Raw genomic sequence first — 25,948 nt, forward strand, 5'->3', positions numbered from 1 at the left:
GGCATCATCTCACCGGAGGTGGATGACTGATGAGCCCTGCCCGCTCCCCTGGGTGGTCCTTTCTTCTCTGCCTGTCTCCCAGAACCTCCACTCTGGGCAAACATGGTCTGTTCAGTCCACCTCCATGTGTCTGTTTATGTGGAACAAAGGGGCTTCAGCAGAATCTTGAAGGCAATGGGAACCCCAGGAGCGACCCCATCCGTAACTCCTGAGGGTCGGAGTGGGGTGTTTGAGGGGTGGGATCTGAGAGGTAGGATGGATGGGAGTAGGATGTGACAGAGGTGAGGTCAGCTGCCCAGCTGGAGGCTTGGGCCCCTCTTTAGGCTCATCTGCCAAAGCTTCTTCCTCTGTGTGGCCTGAGAGATAGGGGTTTTGTTCCTAGGAAGTCCAGATGTGGTAAGAAATAGGAAGAAGGTTGCTCACTGCCACACCCAGGACTCCAGATGTGAGTGGGTGCCCTGGCAGCATTGCTGACAGATAAACGGGATGTGTTCCTGAGGAAAGAGCAGCTGCATCCACACAGGTCATACAATACCTAGGGTGGCTTGGCTGCCTGACTCCCTGGTGATGCTACTCCTGCTGACCCTGCTGGGGGCTGCCCTGCTGGGGGCTGCCCTGCTGGGGGCTGCCCTGCTCACCTGGCGGCATGCTCCAGCCCAGAACAAGATCCCCAGGGCCCAGAAGCGGAGGGAGGAAGCACTGCAGAAGATGGAGGCCCTGGCCCAGCGGCTCCGGCAGCAGGTGAGTTGACATGGGTCCCGGTGGTCCCCAGCTCCAGGGGGCCTTGGCCCTCAAACCCAGCAGGAGGTTTATACCTCAGGATGCCCCTCCTGTCCATGGCCCCAGCCCCTGCAGACACAGGGAGCAGGTGGGCACTTCCCTGCCTCTGGCTCTCCCCATGGCAGCGCTGCGTGTGGTTGTCACTTTTCCTCCATCTCCAGCCTTTGATACCCTGGAGGTTAGGGGCAGTGTCTTCTTTCTCTGTTCTCCCAGCTCTTGGCACATGGCTCAGTAACATGAGGTGTGCTCACTTGGGATATTTGTTGAAATAAAATGAACTGATGGAGGAAATTGGAGGAGGGAGGCCAGATCTCTCTCGGCCCCTTAGCACTCCAAAATCCCACCAAGACAGGAGCCCTAGTCTAAAGGCTCCCTCCTACCCCCCATCCCATCCAGCTCTGAAAGTGCTTGCTGAGCCCTGAGAAGTGCAAAGCACAGGGGGCTGAGGACGGGGTCTCCCAGGAAGCTGAGTGTCTTAAAAGGCAGCTTTGGCAGCTCAGAGTGGGGGTATTGCACTGGGATAGCCTCTGTGGCTGGCCAGGCTGGGACTGGCAGGTGAAGTGGCTGAGCCATAGGTGTATTAGCAAAGCCTGCCCCAGGTGGCAGAGAGAAGGGTGGGAAGGAGGGACATGGAGACAAATGTAGACCGAGCCTGGGATTTGCTGTGTGGCTTAGAGGATGTCACAACCCATCTCTGGCCTTGGGCTCCCCAGCTGCCTGAAGGGATGGGCTCATGGTCTCTTGGGGTCCCCAGCTTTGGTTGATGATAGTGGACTCCGTCTGGGAGCCTGGGGGTGGGGGCTGGGGATAGTGCCTGAGGTGCTGTTCCCATGCTCTGGAGTTCCTGAGTGCCCTCTGCCGTCCCCTGGAGCATGATTGATGGCCCCAATGGGCAGCTTCTCTGTCTGAGCTGCTGCAGTTGCTGAGTATGTGTATTAATATTAATTGGGGCTAATTAGTTGGATAAATCAATCTGCCCCCAGAGAGCAGCTGCCCCTCCCTGGCTGACGAGGAGAAGTCTGGGCTAATGGTTGCAGTGGCAAACGGGCATGATGGAGGTGTCCTGTGTGCATGCGGAGGCCCCATCTGTGCGCGGTGGTGGGTGTAGCTTCCTTTGCTACAGACGATGGCCTGCTTTTGCGTGCCTCCTGCTGGCGTTTCATTGTGTCGGGGTGGGTGTATGTCTGGTCTGGCTGTGTGGTTATGTGCCTGGCTGGGTGTGCATGTGTTGGGTTACTGGTTCAAGTGTGTATCTCTAACTACATGTGGCTGGTGTGGGTCTGAATGTCTGGTAGAGTGTTCACGTGTGGTTGTGTGTCTGATGTGCAGGGGCAGCTGGTTCAGCATGTGTCTGGGCATCTAGTTGGTGAATGTGTGGATGCCTGGGCTGTTGGGCTGGGGACCTGGAGCGGGTAGATGTCTGTTTGGCGGGAGGAGAGGAAGAGGTTTGGGGTGAGGTCATTCATGGTGTCTCTAGCTTCCCATCGTGGCTTCAGGCTTCTTGGCTCTCAGCACCTTGCTCTCTCCCCAACAGGCTATGCTGGTCTGTCTGAGGCATTCCCCCAATTGTGTCACCCTCTCTCTGCCAGCAATATCCTCAAGACCTCAGGTGTCCACCTTTATGTCCCAGGGGAGGTGCAAGGCTGGGACACAGGTCAAGCCCTCACAGGCAAACAAGTCCAATTCAGCTGAGTTTAGTGCAATTTCCCAAGGGATTTCTCCAGGTCTTGCCCTGTGCTGAACTATGAATCTGATGCTTGACTCACACTTGTGCTAAAAACGTTCCCAACCTGGGTGGGACGTGGTGGAGGCAGAGCTGTGCAGGCTATGCCAGGTGACAGCTCAGTAGAATGTGGTGAGGCCGGATGCCCATAGAGCTGGGGACTTGGGAGGGGGGTGGCTGGTCTGTCTGGAGAGGGTCATGTGGGAAGGGCTCCCCAGAGAGGTGGTGTGTGAGCTGAACCTCACCGCACCTGCAGGAGTTTTCTGAAGGGAGAAAGGAGAAAGGAAGTACCAGGGTGGGAGAAGCCCCAGATGAGGCAGTGTTTCTGTAGAATGTATAGAAAATAATATTCCTGGCCGGGCATGGTGGCTCACGCCTTTAATCCCAGCACTTTGGGAGGCCAAGGCAGGTGGATCACCTGAGATCAGGAGTTCGAGACCAGCCTGGTCAACATAGTAAAACCCCATCTCTACTAAAAATACAAAAATTAGCCGGGTATGGTGGTGGGCACCTGTAGTCCCTACTACTCAGGAGGTTGAAACAGGAGCATTGGTTGAACCCGGGAGGCCGGGAGGCGGAGGTTGCAGTGAGCAGAGATTGCGCCATTGCATTCCAGCCTGGGTCACAGGGTGAGACTCTATTTCAAAAAGCAAGTCACTGTTTCAAGAAACAACAACAACAAAAAAAGAAAATAATATTCCTGGACACATTGGGTAAACGGACCAGCTGCTCTTGGCCAGGAAGCTCTGCTCATCTCAGGCAGAGCCTAACCACCTTGAGAGTTGAGGGTTTTATGATACTAAATATTTAACCACCACATTGGAAACATCAATAATACATCAATTCACTAAAAACTTTAAATTACATCAGGGCACAGTGGCTCACACCTGTAATCCCAGCACTTTGAGGGACCGAGGCAGGCGGATCATGAGGTCAGGAGTTTGAGATCAGCCTAACCAAAATGGTGAAACCCCATCCCTACTAAAAATACAAAAATTAGCTGGACGTGGTGGCAGATGCCTGTAATCCCAGTTACTCAGGAGGCTGAGGCAGGAGAGTTGCTTGAACCCAGGAGGCGGAGGTTGCAGTGAGCTGAGATAGTGCCATTGCACTCCAGCCTGGGCAACAGAACGAGACTCCATCTCAAAAAAAAGAAAAAACAACTTGAAGTTACATATTTTTTGTTTTTCAAACTAGGCTGGAGACAGTAACCTACGTACAGAGAAGGCCGAATGTCCACGGGGCTGTGGGATGGAGCAGGAGGGGATGGTTAGATCCACACTAAATTATACATTAAAATGACCAAAAAGTGATACAACTTGAGGCTTAATTTTTCATCCAATTATTCTAATAATTTCCAAATAATTTGTTGATTTTTAGAATTTGCTGTGAGGCTCTTTTGATGTGGCTATCATCTTTTGAAAGATGACCCTGTCTTTCAAAGTGCTCCTGATAAATTGAGTCATTAGATCACTTGAAGTCTGATTAAGGCGAGTCTTTCTCTTAACGTTAATGATATTTTCCTTGGGTGGAGTCCTCTCTCAGCTTTTGCTGAATCAGTAGCAATTACACTTACAGACTGCTGTTAACTAAGTCATAAACATTGTTATTAGAATGTCATGAACACTAATTAGAAGTTGTCTAGTATGACAGCTAAGAGTGTGGCCTCTGTTGCTGGGCTGGCTGTTTGAATCTTGACTCTGACACTTTTTATTTATTTAGAGAGGGAGTCTTGCTCTTGTTGCCCAGGCTGGAATGCAGTGGTGTGATCTCGGCTCACTGCAACCTCCTCCTCCCTGGTTCAAGCAATTCTCCTGCCTCAGCCTCTCGAGTAGCTGGGACTATAGGCATGTGCCACCGCACCCAGCTAATTTTGTATTTTTAGTAGAGATGAGGTTTCTCCATGTTGGTTAGGCTGGTCTCAAACTCCCAACCTCAGGTGATATGCCCATTTCAGCCTCCCAAAGTTCTGGAATTATAGGTATGAGCCACTGCGCCTGGCCTTTTACTTTACTGCTTTCTGATGAATGTATATCAATCGCTTTTGCAGTAAAGTCGAAAATGGTAAGTTGAACCATGGTAAGTTGGCACTGTCTGTATGAGTGATAGTTCTCACTTTAGGAACAAAGCTAATGTTGTTGTTCATGATGAGTGGGTATTCTGGGTGAGCTGAACATGTTATATTAGATGGAAGTGACATTCTGTCCCCCCAGGTCACTGGAGGGCCTGCTGTGGTCTCAGCATCCTCCTGCAGAGGTCACATTAGCCCCACCACCATCCCCGCCCATGCCTGCTCTTTCTACCTCTCCCCAGCTCCCTGAGAGTCAAAGTCCCCAGAGGTTGCCATTCCCACAAGTGGGCATGCAAGGACAGCTGCAGGGGAGGACTAGCCTCAGGGGCCCAAAGGGACACACTGGGTACTTGCCCATGGGGATGCTACCAGCGGTGTCATCTCTCCAGGTAGAAATATAGAAATGGGGCTGATATGCAGCTGCCAACATCTCCGGGGTGCATCCATGGACCCATGAGTGCAGGGAGGTCCCTGGCAGGGCCCGCCATGGCTTCTTAGGGTTGGAGGGCACAGGGCAAGGGATGAACCCAGGCTGGCCCTCCACAGTCCCTGTGCCTAGAGGGTCCCTGCTGGGCTGGGCATTAACTTTACTTGCTGGATTGTGTAGACAGGGTGGAGTGTTGGGGAGGGGCTAGGACAACTATGGTGGTGGGGTGCCCAGCAGAGCGGCTTTTTGCCAAGTGATTCACAAGTGTTCCAGTAGTCTAGCCACTGGCCTGGCTGTAGCGGTGCATCCTGGCCGAATGCTAGCCCTGTCCAAGGCATCTGTGTCTGGATCCTCCTGAGAGTGTCTGTGGCCCACCAGCTGGGGAGCTCTGATCTGAGGCACAGCGGGGAGAGGGACTGGGCAGTGTGGCTGGAGCACTGTGTATGGGAGAGGCCGAGAGAGACAGGCCCACCAGACCCAAGCAGGGAAAGAGCCTTGTCTAGTGCCTGGACCCTCAAAAAGCCTCCCTTCTGTAAGACGCCCCAGGAGCCATGAGAGGATAGTGGTTAAGGTTTGGACGGCCTGGGTTTAAGCCCAGGCTCCCCTGTCCTCTGACCTTAGACAAGAGAGTTAGTCTCTCCAGGTCTCAGTTGCATTCATTGGGGAGATGGAAACGGTAATAACAGCCCTTAGCGAAGGGTTTTGTGAAGATTTAATGAAACAGTGCAGTAAAGGGCTTCACAGGGTTCCCAGCCCCACAGTGATACTTTGAGTACTTGGTCAATGGGAATTGCTTGCATCAAAGCAGGAACGCGCTTTACACATTTCCAAAGAAGGCTTTGCAAGTGGTGCTGGTGAGAATGGTGTTGCAATGTTATCCTGAGGGCCAGTGTTATCCTTGGGACCTATTATCAGATGGGGTCTTATGAGATCTTAAAAGGATTGCCCAGGCTGTAGTGAAGAGGTTGAGCTGGAGGAGTGGAGGCCAAGGCAAGGAGGCCAGAGAGGACGCTGATGAGCTAACAGAGAGACAGAGAGGTCCTTAGGCAGGCAGGAGGCCCGAGGGTCCAAGGTGGGAGATATGAAGGAGCAGAACCACCTGCAGGCTGCATGTGATCACTGGTGCTGGGCTGCCATTTACTGGCTGTGTATCCTTGGGCAAACAGGAGCTCTCTATGTCTCAGTGTCGTCTTCCACTGTGAAATGAGAAAATGATGTGACCTACCTCTTAGGGTTGTTGCAAGGGGTAATATGAGTTATATATTTTAAATTTTTAGAATATACTTTTTTTTTTTGAGATGGAGTTTTGCTCTTGTTGCCCAGGCTGGAGTGCAATGGCACAATCTCGGCTCACTGAAATCCCGCTTTCAAGTGATTCTCCTGCCTCAGCCTCCCAAGTAGCTGGGATTACAGGCATGCGCCACCACGCCTGGCTAATTTTGTATTTTTAGTAGAGACAGGGTTTCTCCATGTTGGTCAGACTGGTCTCAAACTCCCGACCTCAGATGTTCCACCCGCCTTGGCCTCCTAAAGTGCTAAGATTATAGGCGTGAGTCACCGTGCCCAGCCTATATTTAAAATTCATAATTTAAAATTTTCTTGGAGACAAGGTCTCACTTCTGCCATCTAGGCTGGAGTGCAGTGGTGCGATCATAGCTCACTGCAGCCTCAAACTCCTGGCCTTAAGTAATCCTCCCACCTTAGCCTCCCAAAACTCATTATAGGCAATGAGTTATTCTACGTAAAGTGCTTGGAATAGCGCCTGGTACATATTAAGTGTTAGAACACATCCTACGTGTGCTTATGTGTCAGCTAGTATAACTATGATTAGAACTTGGATGTAAGAGATGAGCTAGGATAATTCCGAGGTTGGTTGCTTGGTGACATGCACGCCACGGATTGGGAATTTTAAGAAGAACAGATTTGGCTGAAAAAAGGTGAGTCCTGGGGAGTCTGTATGTATGTGGGTAGGTAAAAGAGTCTGAGTCCTAGCTGGAGAGAGACCTGGGTTAGAGAAACAGGTGGCCCGCATATGCTTGGGGTACACGTGGCTGCCGACGTCCCCATGGAGAGTAGACAGGCAGGAAGAGAAAATGTCACGCCTTGAGGAACACCAACATTTCAGGAAACTGAAAAGAAGCCACCTGAGGGTGGGAGGAGGCCAGCAGAATCAGGGGCATAGAGAGCTTTGGGAGGGAGAGTGTCCAACGCTGCTGAGGAGAGTGAGATGAAGACTAACCTGAATCTATAAGATTTAGTAACTGAGAAGACTTGGTGCCCTTGGTGAGAAGAGGCCCAGTGCCGAGGGGAGGGCGGATGCCAGACTGGGTGCTCTGAGGAATGAAGGAAAACAGACTGATTAACTGGGCGCGGTGGCTCACACCTGTAATCCCAGCACTTTGGGAGGCTGAGGCGGGTGGATCAGGAGGTCAAGAGATGGAGACCATCCTGGCCAACATGGTGAAACCCTGTCTCTATTAAAAATACAAAAGTTAGCTGGGTGTGGTGGTGTGCGTCTGTAGTCCCAGCTACTAGGGAGGCTGAGGCAGGAGAATTGCTTGAACCTGGGAGGTGGAGGTTGCAGTGAGCTGAGATTGTGTCACTACACTCCAGTCTGGTGACCGAGCAAGACTCCATCTCAAAAAAAAAAAAAAAAAAGAAGAGAGACTGGAGCCAGGGGATCCTACCCTCCCAAGGAAATTTCTTTGTCTCCACCATCCCCCTGTCGAGGACCAAGAAAAGCCCACTATGCCGTCTTCCTGCCCAACCCGTACTCCAGCTTGGAGGCATCAGGGTTCAACCAGAGCTGAAGAGGGCAAGAGGCAGAGAACTTTGCCTCCCTGAGTGCCTGGTGTGTGCTAGACCCTTGTCATGTCACACTTGCCAGGACAGCAGTTCTGAGGGGCTGGTATCAGGCCTCCCACATACCCTGAAAGACCAGGCTCAGAGCAGCTGAGGGGCTTGTCTGTCTGTGGTCCCCCAGCATGGCTGACTCAGGATTCACTGCTAGTCCTTCCCTCTCTGAGGAGACCTAGGCCATGGGAGGGGCAGGGCCCTCTCCAGTTACCCAGCTGACCAAGGGTGCGGCCAAGATGGTGCCAACTCTGTTGCCATCCATGCTGGACTCTTGCCTCCCTAAGGTCAGCTCAGTAGGGGGAGGACTGGGTAGGGCGGAGAGGGGGGATGCCTGGGATGCCCGCTGACGGCAGGCTGTCCAGGGCTGAACTTCACTTCCATAACCCCCAGTCTCATGATGTCATGTGTGGAGTCACCCCCACTCCAGTTGTGACCCTGCTGACAGGCAACATGAATGGGCAAGCCCTTCTCCATGCCAGGCCCTGGGCTGGACTCTGGGGACAGAGGCAGAGGAGAATACCCTTGGAGGGTTTTCCTGACAACCTGGAGCCACAGCAGATGTTTTTAGTGCTAAGCATGAGGGTGGGAACATGTACCAGGAAACATGAACATATGTGCAACTGTGTGTGTAGGGGCATACGGGGTGTGATGGGGAGTGTGTGGAAGTGGGCCTCAGCGGGTCAGTCTTTGACATCTGCCTACTCCATCTTATCTCTGCAGGATCCGGACCTAGACCCCAAGCCAATCCTGGAGCTGCCCCTGGCAGAGCTGGCGCAGAAGCTTCGGACTGAAGAGCTGAGTCTGGAGAGCGTCCTCTGCAGCTACTTAGAGCAGGTGGTGGCCAGGGCACAGGGTCCAAGCTGGGGGCTCTGGGCTGGAATGGGGGATGTCACCTGCCATCATTCTACTCAGAGGAGCTGAGGGGCAGAGCTAACTCTGTGGTGCTGCCACTGACTTGGGAGGTGGCACAGTCACCTCAGGGTGGTAGGAGGGGCCAGGGCAGCCGAGTGCCCTGCTTTGGCCCTGGCCTCACCCGGGGCTGTTTCCTGGCGTCTTCACTGTTGCTCAGGCACTGAAGGTGCACCAGGAGGTGAACTGCCTGACGGATTTCCTGGGGGAATGTGAGGAGCAACTGCAGGCGTTGAAGAAGCTTAGGAAGAGTGAGAGAGGCCTTCTTTATGGGGTCCCCATGAGCCTCAAGGACACCTATGACTGCAAGGTGAGCCTGGGGTGTACATGCACATGAGTGTGTATATGCACGCTTGTGCCACCAAGCCTGGAGATCGGCATGTGACACTGGGAGGCTCGGTGTGTGACTCTGGGCAAGGGATGTAAAACCACACAGCTACAAAGTGGCAAACTGAGGTTTGAACCCAGGAGTCTGGCTCTAAACCCCAAACTCTCAGCCACCACACTCTTCTGCCACCCGTGAAGTGCCACGCTTGTCTCTCCAAGGGTGTGAGAGTGTGTATGAGTCAGGGGTGGGATGAGGTTGAAAATTAGCCAGCTGAGTGGCTCCGCCCTGTCCCCCACCCACGGCTGGAGGTAACGTTCCTCCTCTCCAGGGCCATGACTCTACGTGCGGCCTGGCCCAGTTCCTGGAGAAGCCTGCGACCAAGGACGGGGTCATTGTGAAAGTGCTCAAGGCCCAAGGAGCCATCCCCTTTGTTAAGACCAACGTCCCACAGACGCTGCTCAGGTCTCTGAAGCGGGCTGGCTGGGGTCTGGGGCTGGGCTGAGCCCAGAGCTGAAACAGCTCTTTAAAGTTCTGATTCAGGGCAGAGGGTGCAGACTTCAAAGACCGGGCTTCTTGGGCAGGCCCTGTCTGTCCTCTGGGCTTCTTGGTCTTAGAACATGTGTGTGGACTCCACAGTCTGTAAGGGCCCTTCGGGCTCCACGGTTCTGTGAAGCTACATTCTGTTTCTCTCCCAGTTTCTCTCTCAAATTGTTCTATTTCTACCCAGGCTTCTCTCTTTGATTGTTCTCCCCATCGCTTCTTCTCTCCCTTCCCTACTCAGTCTGTAGTGCATCTATGTTTTGTGAGGAACCTGTTCTCAGTTCTGATGGCAGAGCTGTGGGCTCTTTGGTTCTGATATTAGGAGTCATGGCTAGTGTCTGATCTTGATCTTTCTTGCAGCGGCAGCCCCTCACCCCAGCTGGAAGGGAGACCAGGAGGCCTCAGCCTTAGGGAAGAGCTCATGGAGCAAAGAAGCCCTGGGGTTAACCCTGGAGGGTAGTTGGCCCCCATATGGGGAGGGGTCTGCCCAGTGAGGTTTTCACCCTTAGCTCGTTTTCTTCTGCTTCCCTTAGCTTTGACTGCAGCAACCCCATCTATGGCCAGACCTTGAACCCACTGAACTTAAAGAAGACATGTGGTGGCTCCTCAGGGGGTGAGGCAGCTCTGCTGGCAGAAAGGGGGTCCATCCTAGGCATGGGTACTGACACAGGCGGCAGCATCCGCGTACCAGCCAGCTTCTGTGGTGTCTACGGCCTCCGCACCACAGCTTCCCGCCTCAGGTACTCATTGATGGTGGTGGTGGGGTGGGCTCAGCCCAGCCTAGAGGAACTAGGGGCTGGGGAAGTAGAGGGGTCTGCTCCTCCCGTCAACTGTCCTCTACCCAGCTTAGTACTAGGGGACGTGGGTAGGAGGCCTTCAAATAATTCCTGCACTAGCCATGCTAAACATACCATGCTTTGTCCAGGTGGCAGTAGAATAAACTTTCCACTCGTGAATTCATCAGTTCATTAATTCAACAATCTATACAGCTATCCATCCACATACCCCTTCTCTTACTTATCAATCTGTCCATTTATCCATCTACCCGTCCTTCATCCATTCAACCACCTACATGGTCATCATCTCAATCTATATTCATCAATTTCACCATTCATCCACTATTTGTTTAACAGATTTTTATGGAGTATTTACTGTGTCAGACATACAGCTCCTTGGGTACCAGCTACTTGGGTTACTCCAGTGAACAAAATAGACAAGTATCTCAGCCCTTGAAAAACTTACACATACCTCTCCTTCCAACCATTTATTTATCCATTCATCTTTCCATCCATCCATTTGGGTATCCATCTGTCTATCAATCCACATTTGTATCTCTCCATCCATCCATCCATCCATCCATCCATCCATCCATCCACCCACCCAACCACCCATCCAACCACCCCTCCATCCAACCATCCATGTGTTCCTATGTATGTATGCATGCATCCATCCATTCCTAAACCCCACTCTGTGTACCCACACCATGGCCCCTACTAGGGACACAGACCACTCTTGGACCCAGCCCTTGCCCCTGCTGTGCCCTTAGACATGCAAATGACTTAGTCAGAAGTGATCAGGGCTCTAAGAAAGGGTGAAAACTTCTGAGAATGCATAAGAGAAAGCTGACATTTCTTCAACAGAGATTTATTAAAAGCTTATACTCTTGACTTTCAGAGGCAGGGCAAGGGAAGGGAGGGATTCCTGGAGGAGGCAGCATTTGAGCTTGGTTTTGAGGGCCAGACATGCAGAGATGATGTGGCGTCTAGAAGGCTGTAAGACTGTGTGTAAGCGGCTGACTTTGCTTACAGCAATGTGCACGTGTGGAAAGGCTAGAAGGGGAAGCCATGGAGAGTTAGAGCCGTGAAAGGCAGTCGAAGAGATCAGACTTGATGCTGTGGGCAGTAGAGAGTCACGGAAGGTTGAAGCAGCTCCTATTTTTGTGGGCTGGGCCCAGGGGAGCACATTGCCTGAGCGCTCAAGCCTCCTGACACCCAGGCCCCTCCCTTCACACGCTGAGCTGGGCTCTGGGTGGGGGTGTTTTGCAGCTACACTGGAGTTGCCTCTGCCATCAAGGGGAAGAAATCGGGTAAGTCCCTGTCTGTGCCTGTGGCCACACCTATTTAAAGACAAATCTGCCAGTCTTTAAACCTGCCAAGAACACTTTGCTCAACCTGTATCTCCAGACAGATCAGCCCCACAGATGACTGGGAGAGGGGACTGCACGGTTCCCACCTGGCCTCCCCTTGTCAAGTGACTCTTGCCCCTCTGAGAAGGGTTTCCGACCTGCTACCTAGCTTTAATCTCTTCCTTCATCCTGACCATGACCCTGGGACCCACCCTCTGGGGCCAGGCAGTTGGGATCCCCAGAGCAGAACAAATGTGAGGTGTTGGTTGGGCACGGTGGCTCACGCCTGTAATCCCAGCACTTTGGGAAGCTGAGGTGTGTGGATCACTTGAGGTCAGGAGTTTGAGACCAGCCTGGCCAATATGGTGAAACCCTGTCTCTACTAAAAATACAAAAATTAGCCAGGCATGGATGGGCACCTGTAATCCTAGTTACTCAGGAGGCTGAGGCAGGAGAATAGCTTGAACCTTGGAGGCGGTGGTTGCGGTGAGCCAAAATCATGCCACTGCACTCCAGCCTGGGTGACAGAGGGAGACTTTGTCCCAAAAAACAAAAACAAAAACAAACAAACAAGAACAAAAAATCTAAGAGGTGCCTGCCTCTCTCCCCTCCTCTCTGTGCAGTGAGCACGGTGGCTGGCCCCATGGCCCGGGACGTGGAGAGCCTGGCACTGTGCCTGCGAGCCCTGCTGAGTGAAGACATGCACCAACTGGACCCCACTGTGCCCTGGATGCCCTTCAGGGAGGAGGTAAGCCAGGTGGGAGAGCAGACCTGGGGAGCTCCTTGACCCCCACCATCATTCCTTCCTGACCTGTCTGCCATCTTACCTTCCCAGGTGAAGACCCCCTTTCCCACCCCAGGCTGCAGTGAGTGACAAGCCCACATGTTTAGTCCAGTTTGTTTCCTGTCCCTGCTGGACACCAGCTGCTTTGGCCTCTTGGCTATCTGGAGCTATAGCTGTAATTGCCCCCAAAGAGGGCCTCCAGTGTCATATACCCAACCCATGCCAGCAGAATACTCAGCAGCTGTGGTTCAGAGAGTGTGGCATCCAGTTAAGCTGGACTTTTAACCCTCTACGTAGCCTGGCTAAGTCATATCTCTTTTCTCGGCCTTAGCCTCCCCATCAGTACAATAAAGAGGTTAGGCTTGAAAGCCGGGTGTGGAGGTTCACACCTATAATCCCAGCACTTTGGGAGGCCAAGGTGGGTGGAGCATGAAGTCAGGAGTTCGAAACCAGCCTGATCAATATGGTGAAACCCGTCTCTACTAAAAATACAAAATTAGCTGGGCATGGTGGTGTGCGCCTGTAATCCCAGGTACTCAGGAGGCTGAGGCAGGAGAATTGCTTGAGCCCGCGAGGCAGAGGTTGCAGTGAGCCAAGATCATATCATTGCACTCCAGGCTGGGTGACAGAGAGACTTCATCTCAAAAAAAAAAAAAAAAAGTTAGGTTGCAAGATCATCCCACACCCTTCTGTCTACAGCAGCTTTCATTTATTCATTCCTAACACTCTATAGAATGAGCAGGGCTCCCCCTGTTTACAGCTGGGGAGACTGAGGGGAAGCGAAATGCCTTGCCTGTGATCATGTAGTTAGTAACCGGCAGAGCTGAGTTTTGAAACCAGCCCTAGCTGACTGCAGAACCTTCTCCATAGGGCAGTCTCTATCTATCTCCCGGCAGTGTCTGTCCCTCGGATTCCCTTCACCCCTCCTAGCATTATCAACCTGAGATCATTGCATATCATCCATGATTTGCCCCTACAAACATGCGTGTGTGACAGGTAAGGGGCAGCCACCTTTCTGGCAGCACCCCACTTTCCAGGACTAGGGGCCCCTCCTCCGCAGACCCTGGTCTGGGTATTTGCACCTATTGAGCTCCATCCTCATCTTCTCTTAACATCTCTCTAGCTTAAAGGTGTTTGTGTCTGTGCATGACTTACTCACTGCCCACCTGCTCAACTCCAACCATCCATTCATCCACTCACCCACATACGCATTCAAGTCTCTGCCCACCCAACTACCCACTATCTCATCCATCCACCCACCCACCCAGGAGTCTGTCTACGATCTATCTACTATCCATCACATCTACCTACATCACCCATCTCCTCATCCGTTTCTCCTTCTCCCAGGGGCTTCCCCAGAGCACCTAGAGCCTGCAGAGTATATAGGGACGCTGCCAGGAGGTCTTGGGGTATCCATGTGGATTCCTCCCTTGGTGAGGACAGCTGTGGACCAAGGCCCTGCCCTAAAAGTCTGGCTCCTGGAGAGAGTGGGGCCACCTTGTCCCCAGTCCAATCTCTCCTCTGAGCTCCACCCAGCCCCTTGTGCCTGCAGGTTTACACCAGTAACCGGCCCCTTCGAATCGGCTACTATGAATCAGATGGTTACACGCAGCCTTCGCCTAGCATGGCCAGGGCTGTGCAGCTCACCTGCCGGCTACTCCAGGATGCAGGACACCAGGTAGGCTCACTTGGCCCTGGGTGGAGAGAGGCCAGACCAGTGTGAGGATGCTGGACGGGCCATCCTTGGAGACAAAGGTGGTTACGTCTGAGTCTGAGTTTGAGCTGCTGAGATAATTGTGTTCCCCCTAAGCTTCCTGGAGAAGACTGATGGGGTAGAGGTGGGGATAGGGTGAGCCCTACCCTATAAGGGGGCATCAAGTTTTTGTACCTTCCTCCCTCAGTGATGGAGATTCAGAGACTCACTCTTATAATTCCTTTAGCTTGGGTCTCTGTTGCCTCCATCAAGTGGCCATCAGGAGCTTTCTGTCTTCAAAATCCCCACTCTCAGCCCTACCCCCACCTCCCCTGTCCCCAGGGGCTTGTTCTGGCCTCAATTCCCCTTTGAGATTCTACGATGTGATCTTGATCTTGGGCTAGACTTCTAACTTCCCTGGGCTTGTTTTCTATTCAATGGGATGGCCGTGAAGATCAAATGCGGTTCCATAGACAAAGCACTTGTCCTGCTGGCTGGATCCCAGTGAAGCATGCAGGAAATGCGGGCTGCTCTAGTTCTGTTCTGTTGCATCTGTGTGTAAGGGTGAGGGAGGAGGTATGGCAGGAGAGCGACCAGTGACACAAGCCTCCTATGCAATGCTGAGGCGCTGAGGTGGATGGAGATGAATGGGGTGATGTGGCATCCCTCTTGAAATCTTGGGGGATGCAGAGACAGAGAATAAGGCCGGGTTGGGGGCACTCCGGACCCTGACTCTACCTCTGCCTCCCCAGGTCACCCCCTTCTCCATCCCCCGGCCAGCATACGCCATCAAACACCTTTTCACAGGGGGGCTGACTGCTGATGGAGGGGCCACTCTTCTAGAGAAACTGTACGTTACCTGCTGGGACTCAGGTGTGGGGCATGGTGGAAACAGGGTAGGGGAGCAGGGCTGGAGGCCACCTGAGTCCCAGGAGGGAACCTGGGGCCCTGGGCAGGGATGCCTCTGGCTAATCGTGTGACCTTATGCCGCAAGTCACCAACTGGGCCTGTCTTTAGGGTACCCCTGTTCCAGGCATGGCGCTGAGAGCAGAAGTGCATCTTTGGGTTTGGCCTCCCTTGTCTATGGAGTGGGAGTTGGGTGGCTGTGGGGCAGGCCATTGGCTAAAGGCTGTGACTGACCCATCTGTGACTGGTTCCTCAGAGAGGGGGACATTGTGGATCCCATCATCAAGGGTCTAGTCAACCAGCTCCGCCTGCCAGACCCCATCAAGGGTTTCTTGTCCTGGATCCTGAAGTACATAGTAAGTGCGGGCCCCGGTCAGAGAGAGCTTTGGAAGGGCAGGAAGCACAGGGAGGAGGATGGGCTCAGAAAGCAGAGGCCCACGGAAGGAGTAGAAGTGGGGTCAGAGAGGAGAATGAGGCCCAGAGAATGGTGGTACCTCGGGGAAGCGTTCAAAACCGGGAAGAAGAATGAAGGGCTGCATGCGTGGTGGCTTATGTCTGTAATCCCAGCACTTTGGGGGGCCAAGGTAGGAGGATCGCTTTAGCCCAGGAGTTTGAGACCAGCCTGGGGAACATAGTGACACTCCATTCTTTAAAAATAATGAAAAAAAAAAAAAAAAAGATTAGCTGGGTGTGGTGGTGCATGCCTGTGGTCCTAGCTGCTCTGGAGGCTGTGGTGGGAGGATTGCTTGAGGCCAGAAGGTCAAGGCTGCAGTGAGCTGAGATCGCGCACCGCACTCCAGCTTGGGTGACAAGTAAGACTCTGTCTCAAAACAAAACAAAATAAAATTAATTTTAAAAAAATAGTAAAAGAAGAGGATAGGGCTAAAAGAGTGGGGTGCTCACAGAGAGGGGAAGGGGTTTCAGAGAGGAGGCTCAGAAAGGGGAAAGAGGTGTGGTGGTTCACACCTGTAATCCCAGCACCTTGGGAGGCCGAGGCGGATTGATCCCGGGGTTAGGAGTTCGAGACCAGCCTGACAAACATGGTGAAACCCCGCCACTACTAAAAAAAAAAATACAAAAATTAGTTGCATGTGGTGGCACGGACCTGTAATCCCAGCTACTCAGGAGGTTGAGGCAGGAGAATCGCTTGAACCTGGGAGGTGGAGGTTGCAGTGAGCTGAGATTGTGCCATTGTGTTCCAGTCTGGGTGACAGAGCGAGACTTCATCTCAAAAAAAAAAAAAAAAAAAAAAAGAAAGGGAGGAGGGGACTTGGAGGGCTAGAGGGAGGGTGTGAGCTTGGAGGGGCTCAGGGCTTGGTGAAGTGGTGTAGGCTTGTTGAGAATTAGAGGGTTCTGTGTCAGCGTGCTGAGCAATGCCACCCTTCTTGGACCCCCTCCTGGGCAGGCTGGCTGCTTTGTGTGGGTTCTGAAGCTGAACTCCCCCTCTCATCCCCTCTCTAGTATCCCCGAACTAGCCAGCAATTTGAACAGATACGTGGAGCGGGGTGAGTCTCCCCAGGACCAGCTCCTGCTCACAACGGTTGCCCATGGGGTGGTGGGAATTGAGGAAGGGCACGTGGCTACAGTTGGTGTCCACTTAGAGGGGAGCTATTTAGATTTTGAACTCTAATTAGGTTTTGGGATCATGCCTGACATTAGCGTTAGATTGAGACTTTTGATTGGTATTGGGACTTGATTTGGAGCTAAGATCTGAATTAAGGCCTGGCATGGTGGCATGTGCCTGTATCCCAACTACTCAGGAGGCTGAGGCATGAGAATCGCTTGAACTTAGAAGGCAGAGGTTGCAGTGAGCCAAGATGATGCCACTGCACTCCAACCTGGGCGACAGAGAGACTCTGTCTCAAGGAAAAAAAAAAAAAGATCTGAATTAACAGTTAGGTTGAGGTAAGTGTGGGGCCGAAGTTGAGATTAGGTTTTATTTGGGGATGGGCTTAAGACTGAGGCTGGGGTTGGAGTTGGTTTGAGTTGGAGTTGGGGCGAAGATAGATTTGGAGGTGGGTTGTGACTGAGGCTGGAGTTGGGTGGGGCTAGAGTTAGGGATAGAGATAAGGTTGGGAGAGGACTCTGGTATGGGCTTGGGTTTGCTGTTGGGCTTGGCCTGGTGAGGGTTGGAGTTGAGATGCTGGGCAGAGTTGGGTTGGCCTGGCTTGAGGGCTAACTGGGTGTCTCACAGATTAGGGTAAGGAGCCTGTGGCCTTTGAGGCGGCCCATGAGTTCCTGTGCCTGGTAGAATGAGGAGTAGACTGACCAGAAGATGTGTGCTCTTGGGGACCTTGGGCCGGCAAGATGTCTTGGCCAGGGGACAAGACACAGGGTCACTCCCAGCCCATCAGCTGATTTGTAGCCTGCACTGAGGCCTTGGGTGTCATGTCCCCATTTGTATAAAAGGGGTCCCTCCCATGCTGACCTTTGAACTTCTCAGACTCTTTCTCATTCTCTCAGGACACCCAAGAAACTGTGGGAGCAGCACACAGCAGTGGAGGTAATGCAAGCCTAGGAAGATCTTGAGGGCTGCTGAAGCCTGGGCTACAGAGACCTGGGCAGTGCCCTGAGTGGCCAGAGTTATGTCCTGGCCTGCAGGGGAGGCCCAGCTGGACCTGGGTGGGGAGGCCTGGTGACCTCAGAGGTTATTCTAGTCCATCTACCTGGAGCATTGTACCCAAATCTTTGTGACCTGAGATTCAGCTTCCCATCACTTCACCTTTGTCCCTGGGAAGACCCTGAACCTCCGCAGGTAGCTCAGGCCAAAGCTCATTGCCTGAGATTTTTTCCTGGTGTGCCACTCAATGCTGCCTGGCAGCATCTGACCTTGTCTGACAAATAGTAACCCCTGCCGGTCCTACCCCCCAACCCCTCACTGTCCCTGCAGGAATATCAGCAAGAGTTCATAGCCAAGTGGAGGTCCCTGGACTTGGATGTGCTGCTGGCGCCAGTTTTAGCCCCTGCCTTTTGCTTAGGTTGTTTCTCCCAATCACCAGGTGAGAGCACATTGGGTCCTCGTGGAGTTGAGATGGGGAGCCCAGGACTCCCGAGTCCTGCCCCAGCTTCTGCGGCCTTGCCCTCTGTCTCCATCCACTGTTTAAAAATATTTCTTAAATTGAGATAAAACAACACAAATTCATCATTTTAAAGCCTATAATTAAGTGGTTTTTAGTATTTCAAAATGCCATGCAACCACCACCATTATCTAATTTCTGAACATTTCTGTCACTCTGAAAAGAAAACTTGTACCTGTTAGCAATTTCCATTCACATTAGAAATGAACTTTATGGAAGTGCAACTTACACGCAATAAAATTCACTGATTTTAAGTGTAATTTGATGAATTTCATGTATACGGTTGTATAACCACCACTATAATCAGAAATACAGAATATATTTTTAGAATTTATAGGATATATATTCCATCACCCCAGAATTTCTCTCATTTTTAGTAGAGATGAGGTTGTACCATGTTGGCCAGGCTGGTCTCGAACTCCCAACCTCAGGTGGTCCACCCACCTCAGCCTCCCAAAGTGCTGGGATTACAGATGTGAGCCACCACACCAGGCTCATCCATTTACTCTTGCTCTCTGCTGCCCCATTTCAAAAGGCATCTTTAGCCCAGCCTGCCCGAAACATGGGCTGAGGACAGGGTAGTATCTGGGCCATTCCTGGGTCCCATGCACAGGTGATGGTCTCAAAGGTGCTGCCCAAGGCAGGATGAAACCCAGTTCCAAACCGGAGCCTGGACTCCTCTCCCTTGACCTTAAGAACATGTCTTCCTGGTTCCCCTCACTGTGGCCAGCCAAAGATGCATCCCACACCTGACTCTCTCTGCACACAAGTGGCTGCTGCAGAAAAGCTGTCCACTCCAGGTGGCACTGTACACCCCTGCTATCTTGAAGTCCTGTGCACAGGAGGGCATGGGCTGAATCCTCTGCCATTCACTAGCTATGTAGCCTTGGAAAAGACCCTAACCCTGCCACTCAATTTCCTCATTTGTACACAGGCAATAGTAATCCCCACTTCACAGAGTGGAGAGAACTCAAGGGATCGGCAATGTGATAAGGCCAGCACAGTGCCTGGCACTGAGTAAGGCTTCTACAGTGCGGATTCCCTCCTTCCCTCCACCCTGGGGAGAGCTTGAGGCCATTGTCAAGATGACGCAGGACGCTAACTGGCTAGTCCAAGCCCAGAGGGCTGAAGTTCCCAGAAGGAGCGGGAGAGGGCGCCCACCCACAGTCTTCTCCACCTGAGTCTCTGTGCTGACAATTTCCTGGGCTTATCTGGTTTTTCCTGCAGAATGCCAGTCCTATACGACCCTGTACAATGTCCTGGACTTTCCTGTAGGCACAGTGCCTGTTACTACTGTGACATCACAGGACGAGGAAGAACTGGCCTTCTACAAAGGGTACTATGGAGATAGTTCTGACAAACATTTCCCAAAGGTCAGTTTCCTTCTCTGAGCTTCTCCTGCAGGCGGACAAATCAAGGCTAGTTCCGTATGGGCTGGGGCCCCTAGTAGGTGGTAGTCGAGAGAGTAGGGCGGGGCTGGTCATTCCTGGTGTTTACCCTTTGTCACTTATGCTAGTTTACCCCAACCCTGAGGACACATCATTTGACCTCCACGTCAGCCCTATCCATGTCAGGGGAGAAAACCGCAAAACCAGTGGTCTTCTTCCCATTTATTCTCCTCCTCCTCCTCCTCCCTTTCTTCTTCTTTTCCTTTTTTTGAGATGGAGTGTTGCTCTATCACCCAGGCTGGAGTGCAGTGGCATGATCTTGGCTCACTGCAACCTCTGCCTCCTGGGTTCAAGTGATTCTTCTGCCTCAGCCTCCAGATAGCAGGGATTACAGGCACCTACCACCATGCTTGGCTATTTTTTTTTTTTTTTTTTTGAGACGGGGTCTTGCTCTTTCACCCAGGCTGGAGTGCAGTGGTGCCATCTTAGCTCACTTCAACCTCCACATCCCGAGTTTGAGCCATCCTCCTGCCTCAGCCTCCCAAGTGTAGCTGGGATTACAGGCATGAACCACCAAACCCAGCTAATTTTTCTTTCTTTCTTTTTTTTTTTTCAAAGGACATTTCAGTGCTAACGTCCAGCTAATTTTTGTAATTTTAGCAGAGACAGGGTTTTACCATGTTGGCCAGGCTGGTCTCAGACACCTGGCCTCAAATGGTCTGCCTGCCTTGGCTTCCCAAAGTGCTGAGATTACAGGTGTGAGTCATTGCGCTAGGCCTTCTTTGCATTTCTGTAGGTAAACTTGATCTTAGAGGCAGTGAGGGTGGAGCAGGGCAAAAGCTCCTGTTAGGAGCTCACTGGGTATCTGGTCTGGACGTGACCTCTCTTTGGACCTCTGTTTCTTCACCTGGAAAATGGGAATAAAAACATCTACTTTGCAAGGTTGTGCTAAAGGTTAATTAATTTGAAAAAGAGAATGAAGCAATTTGCATAAGGTCTTATGTATAGGAAGTGTTCAATAAATAGGATTATTAGTCATTCAGAGGTGGTTTCATAAATGGAAATATTACCGCATATTTAACTGCGGGGTCTATAATAACACACCTGACTTTGGTGAGAAAGAAGGAGCAGGAGGAAGAGAAAGAGGCCAACTCTGAAACGTATGCAGTTGTCTGAGTTGGACCTTAAGTGACTTACTTTTTCTGGAAATTGATTTTAGTGCTAGAGTTACCCAGTGGAACTACTGACCTGAATTCTGAGAAAATAACAATAATGACACTATCTCATGTGTCTTGAGCACTTACTGTGTTCCAGGAGCTGGTTAAAAATGCTGTGTATAAATATTAAATCATTAAATTCCAAAGCTCTCTTGTGAGGTTTTTTAAATGAGGAAAATGGAGGTATAGACAGATTAAGGGACTGGACCAAAGCCATACAGCCAATTGAAGTGGAGGAGCTAGGACCTGAAGCCAGGTGATCTGACTCCAGAGACAAAGGCAAATACGGCCTCAAATGATATCATCATAAAACGAAGAAAACAGATTTGAATTCCTGCAAGGATGTCTGAATTTCATGGCAGAGACTCAGGCTTAGCCCCCATGTTCCTGGGCCTGTTTTGGGCCAACGCAATGCTTTCACTGTGGAAGGGTAACCAGGCTCTGGATCAGGGATTAGCACACTCTTCTTTCTCTTGCCTGAACATTGGGTGGATGCTCGGCTTTTTACTTCATCATTATAATCAGCATTTTGCATAGGGATCAAGTTTTATATGCTAACCCTGGAGAACTACGGACAGTAAAATCAGAACAGTCTTTTCAGGTTTCACTGAGAGCCGAGGAAGCCTGTAATCCTGCGATCTAGGTCATCTTTACCTTAATATAGGTTGAGAAAGGAATGTTTGGACTAAAGCATCACCTAGACCAGCCCTTGGTACAGAGGCCCAGAACAGCATGGATGATGAACAGAGCCAGGCAAGGAGTCTGTGAGCAGGAAGCAGGCTCTGAGTTCCCGACCCTCTCTCCTGGCAGGTGGTGAGCGGATCCGTGGGACTTCCGGTGGCTGTGCAGTGCATTGCTTTGCCATGGGAAGAGGAGCTGTGTCTCCGGTTCATGAAGGAGGTTGACACCTTGGTCAAGAACCAGAGGGGGCCGAAGTGACAGGCTCCTGGAATGGAGTAACAGCTCAAGAAACATGGGGCTGGTTGTGGTGGCTTGTACCTGTAATCCCAGCACTTTGGGAGGCAGAGGCTTGCAGATTGCTTGAGGCCACGAGTTTGAGACCAACCTGGGCAACATAGCGAGACCTTGTTTCTAAAACATTTTCTTGGTGTTATTCTTGTAGACCTTCCTAGATCCTTACCCAAGCGTGCTCCTCTCATGAATACCATGTCCACCTATGTCTCCTCCTTCTGGAACCCCACCAGGTTCCTTTTCTTTGTGGTCCTTCTGTGTGGGTGCTCAGGACTCCTCAGATGGGCCCAAGATGGGGAGCAGGGTGAGGAGCTCAATAAATGTTTTCTGACTGGTCCTGGCCTCATGATCTCTGGTCTGGGTGGGGCTGTATCCTCTTGGTCTTCTGCCTCCAGCTGCTCTCCTCCAATTCAGTCCCCCTGACTCTCCTCCAGTCCAGCTACCCCAGACTGCAGTGGGGAAAGAGAGTCTGAAGATCTGGGTCCAGGTCCTGGCTCTGTCCCTGACTTGCTGTGTGATACTGGAAAGTCCCTTCATCTCTCTGCACCTGAGTCTTCTCATCTGCACATTGAAGGGGTTAGATTTAATAAGGTCTATGGTACCTGCCAGCTTGACCACTCTGTGAGCTGTGATTTCTGGGCACTGTCCTTATTAAGAACTTGCCACGATTCCCAGTGATGTCCAGAGAGGGCTCCAGAGAGCAAGGCCAAGACAGTGGAACTCAGTCAGAGTGGAGCTTGGGTTAGGACCCAGACCCCTGGCTCACAATTCAGTGCTTTTGCCACAAAACACCAATTCCTTGGTCTGACACAAGCCTGTCTCCAGGATCCTCCATAGCCTCTTTTCCTGTGGCTCCACCACAGCACCACCCCATTCCGTTCCCTCAAACTGGAGCCTTCTCACCATTACAAGCGCACCTTATGCTTCTGGCTTCGTGCTGCTGTGCAGACTTTTCCCTCCCCCTAAACACCATTGCTGTCTTCTCTGTCCTTCAAGCCCTGTGTCAAATGCCACTTCCTCCAGGAAGCCTTTCTTGATTCCTCCAGTACCCCTCCAGCATCATTTTCCCTTCATCTGAACTCTCTTGAGATCTTCCTCCCATCAAATCTCTCCCCTCCGCCATCCCATAGCTCTTTGTAGCCCTACTTCCTGCCAACTATGCCAATTAATGAACTCACTTTTCCCTGTGCTTGATAGCACAGACCTTCTGAAGACAATGCAAAGGAATAGAATCCATCCACCCTACATATTTTGAGTAACCCCTTTGAACACAAATGTGAAATTTCAGGCAGAAAAAAAGCCCGACTTAAAATCATTTAACTCATATGAAGACCCCAGGAATTGCACAGCAGAGGGGACAGACTTGCCTCTGCCTCCCATAGAAGGAACCGCTCAGGGTGTCCAGGTGCAGGCTGGACAGGGCTATTGCCGATGTCACCTGTCCCCACACACCAACTCTACCACAGAGTCTGAGATCTTTGCAGGAGAAGGAACCTCAGAGTTTCCCCTCAAATGGAATTAGTAGGGCTGGTGACCTGTCTTCCCTGCCGGGGTAGGAAGGTCTCAGCAGCTTGGAGAAAGTGGGAGACCTCAGGTGTCTCCTGCATTCTGGGCACCAGAGGGCAGCATTGAGCTTCACAAGGCCCAGACAGCCTTTGCCCTCTGCTCTCAGACCCACTGTCGCAGTGGGTGATCTTCAGCCCCATGTTACAGATGCTTCTCGCAGTGACTTCTCCAGTGAGATCTGTTGCGCTGATGGGGAAACTAGCAAGTGGAGGGACAGAGATAGAGGGATGCAGGAATTAGCCAGGCACTTTGGCTTTACATTAAATATTTGCAGATGTTAAGATGCAGGAGGTAGAATTCTATTTTGGCTGGAATTAGCCTGGGGAAAAGGGGAGGCAGATACCAGCTCAAGGGACTGAATATATGGAAAGCCCCTATCCTAGGTGCAGATTTCCCTTCCACCTGGGCTTTCTCTAGTATCTCCTGAGTTGATGTTTGGAGTCAACCACCTTCTTCCTCCCCATCTCCAGCGCCAGCTCCAGTGCTGACCCCTAACCTCTGACTCCTTACAACTATCTGCCAGCACCATCTTCATCTGAAATCACTCTGTGATCTGTCATTGTGAATGCCATTTGCTCTCCTGCTGTGGAGACCTCTCTGGGGTCCATGTGGGGGTACATATGGAACCTCCTGGACCCTATGTCTCCTCCTCCCCTTCCCACTCCTAGTCCTTCCACCATGGAGGGCTTGGTCTGGGTACACACATGGGTCCAGGTTCTGGCTCTGTTTCCCCTGAGATATTGTGCAAATCTTCAGCTTCTCTAAGCATCTGTAACATGGGGCTGAAGATCACGTCTTCCCAGGTGCAGAATGAGGCAGACCCTCCAGAAGCCAAGGGAGCAGGTGGGAGGGACTCGGGCTCCCGCTCCCCAGCCTGGGAGTCGCTCTGGGGTGAGGGGCCTGCTCAGATCTGGGTGTCTGTGTCCAGAATTCACGGGGAAGAGCCAGCCCCTCCTGCGGGTGCCTGTGAGAGAGCAACAGGGTGGGCCACTCCAGCGCAGGAATTTAGCTCAAAAACAGGAGCATTCCCAGGGTGAGGGGCTCTAGAAAAGTTGGGACTAAGGGCCCTGACTAGGATGTTCCGGGAAGGGGGTCTTGAATTCTGACCTCGGTCCTGCCTAAGACCTATTCCCTTTCTGAACCTCAGCGTCCCCTTTGGCTGACTGGGGAAGGGGTGCCCGCGTGCCGCCGCCCGCATTCAGTTCGAAGGCCCCGCTAGTCTGCCCCGCGCCGCCCAGGGACCGCCTGGCCTTTGTGTCCCACCCAGCGCGCGCGCCCCTCCCGCGGGGCGTGGGGAGCGCGGGGCAGGCAGTCCGGGTGGGAGCGCCCACGCCTCCCGCGAACATGGACGGACGGGCGGCCGCGCAGGCCAGCGTCCCGCTCCCGCCCCGCCTGCCGCGCCTCCCCGGGCGCCCGCATTAAAGCGCATATGCAAGCCATGAATTATCAACTGAAAGGAGTCAATTACCGGCTCTAAAAACGAGTGTCTGCGCCCGCAGCGCCCGGGGCCATCGGCCTATTTACTGAGCGATCTCCCCCGCCCGGCTGGGGAGGAGGCCTGGGGTGGAGGGGAGAGAAAGAGAGAGACAGGGAGGAACGGAGACGGAGGCGAGGAGAGAGCCGGAGAGGCAGGGACTGGAGAGGCTGAGACTGGAAGGAGATGCGGAGAGAGACCGAGAGCCGGCGAGACGCGCGGAGGACGGGACCGGGGCCAAGGCGGCTCAGTCCCTGTTCTCCGCGCAGGCGGGGAGAGGTGGGGTCTCAGGACCTCCAAGGCCCTGTTCTCCTTCCCTTGCCGTTTGTGTAAGGACGCAGGCCCTCCGCACTGCTGGCTGTGGCACTGGGCAAGGAGGCCCCTAGACTGGGGTTTTGGGGATAGATCTGGGGCTCAGGTAGCGCTGGCCTGGACGTAGTTTGCAGAGAGACCCGCCTTCCTGGCAGGAAACTGGGGAGGAGGCGGCGGCTTTGTCCGGGGTGGAGGTGAGAACGAAGGCTGGACAGCGTGACCACGAGTAAAGGGAGGAGGTGTTGGGGATAGGGGCAAAGTGATGTGGAGCTTCTGCAGGGGTGATGCGCAGCCTCTCAGCATTGAGAGAGAAACCGGGCGACCAGCGCCCCGGCCCAGTGGGCCCAGGAAGTCCCGCTTCCTCCCTACTAGCTCAAGCTGTTCCCTCCTGTGGAAATGCTTTTCCTGCCTTCCCCCTACACATTTTGTGATTCCAGGCCTCTCCAGCCTCTGTGCTGCCTTAGCCTCAACACAATACACTCCTTTTAAATATTATTATTATTAGTGACAGGGTCTCACTCTGTCACCCAGGCTGGAGTGCAGTAGTGCAGTCATAGCTCACTGCTGCCTCAACCTCCTGGGCTCAAGCGATCCTCCTGCCTCAGTCTCCCAAGTAGCTGGGGACTATAGGCTGCGTTGTCCAGCCTGGTCTGGAGCTCCTGGCCTCAAGCCATCCTCCCACCTCAACCTCCCAGTGTTGGGACTACAGGCATCACACCCCATTCGATCCCATGACCCAGACCTGACTTCACCATAGAGCCAGTCCTGGTCTGTGTTGCTCAGTATTGGGCCCTTGGAGG

At 52.5% G+C, this 25,948-nt stretch overlaps 1 protein-coding gene across 1 annotated transcript; it reads left to right on the top strand.

Annotated features, from left to right (window-relative positions):
• The first annotated feature begins 472 nt into the window (after nucleotides 1-472).
• Nucleotides 473-22,132, top strand: LOC101051316 (vitamin D3 hydroxylase-associated protein-like). Its single transcript, XM_010347388.2, has 15 exons — nucleotides 473-741; nucleotides 8,578-8,691; nucleotides 8,927-9,076; nucleotides 9,423-9,556; nucleotides 10,168-10,374; nucleotides 11,680-11,720; nucleotides 12,383-12,507; nucleotides 14,096-14,221; nucleotides 14,989-15,086; nucleotides 15,399-15,498; nucleotides 16,604-16,647; nucleotides 17,606-17,645; nucleotides 18,033-18,141; nucleotides 19,447-19,592; nucleotides 21,635-22,132. Exons 1-15 carry the CDS (start codon nucleotides 568-570, stop codon nucleotides 21,761-21,763), a joined length of 1,737 nt encoding a protein of 578 aa, XP_010345690.1. The 5' UTR covers nucleotides 473-567; the 3' UTR covers nucleotides 21,764-22,132.
• Nucleotides 22,133-25,948: the final 3,816 nt, after the last annotated feature.

The sequence above is a fragment of the Saimiri boliviensis genome, chromosome 11 (genome assembly GCF_048565385.1).
Source record: "Saimiri boliviensis isolate mSaiBol1 chromosome 11, mSaiBol1.pri, whole genome shotgun sequence".
Lineage (NCBI taxonomy): Eukaryota > Metazoa > Chordata > Mammalia > Primates > Cebidae > Saimiri > Saimiri boliviensis.

Coding starts and splice junctions, on each gene's coding strand:
- LOC101051316 (XM_010347388.2), top strand. CDS start 568: ATGCTACTCCTGCTGACCCTGCTGGGGGCTGCCCTGCTGGGGGCTGCC. Junction 742..8,577: donor CCCAGCGGCTCCGGCAGCAG/GTGAGTTGACAT, acceptor TTATCTCTGCAG/GATCCGGACCTAGACCCCAA. Junction 10,375..11,679: donor ACCACAGCTTCCCGCCTCAG/GTACTCATTGAT, acceptor GGTGTTTTGCAG/CTACACTGGAGTTGCCTCTG.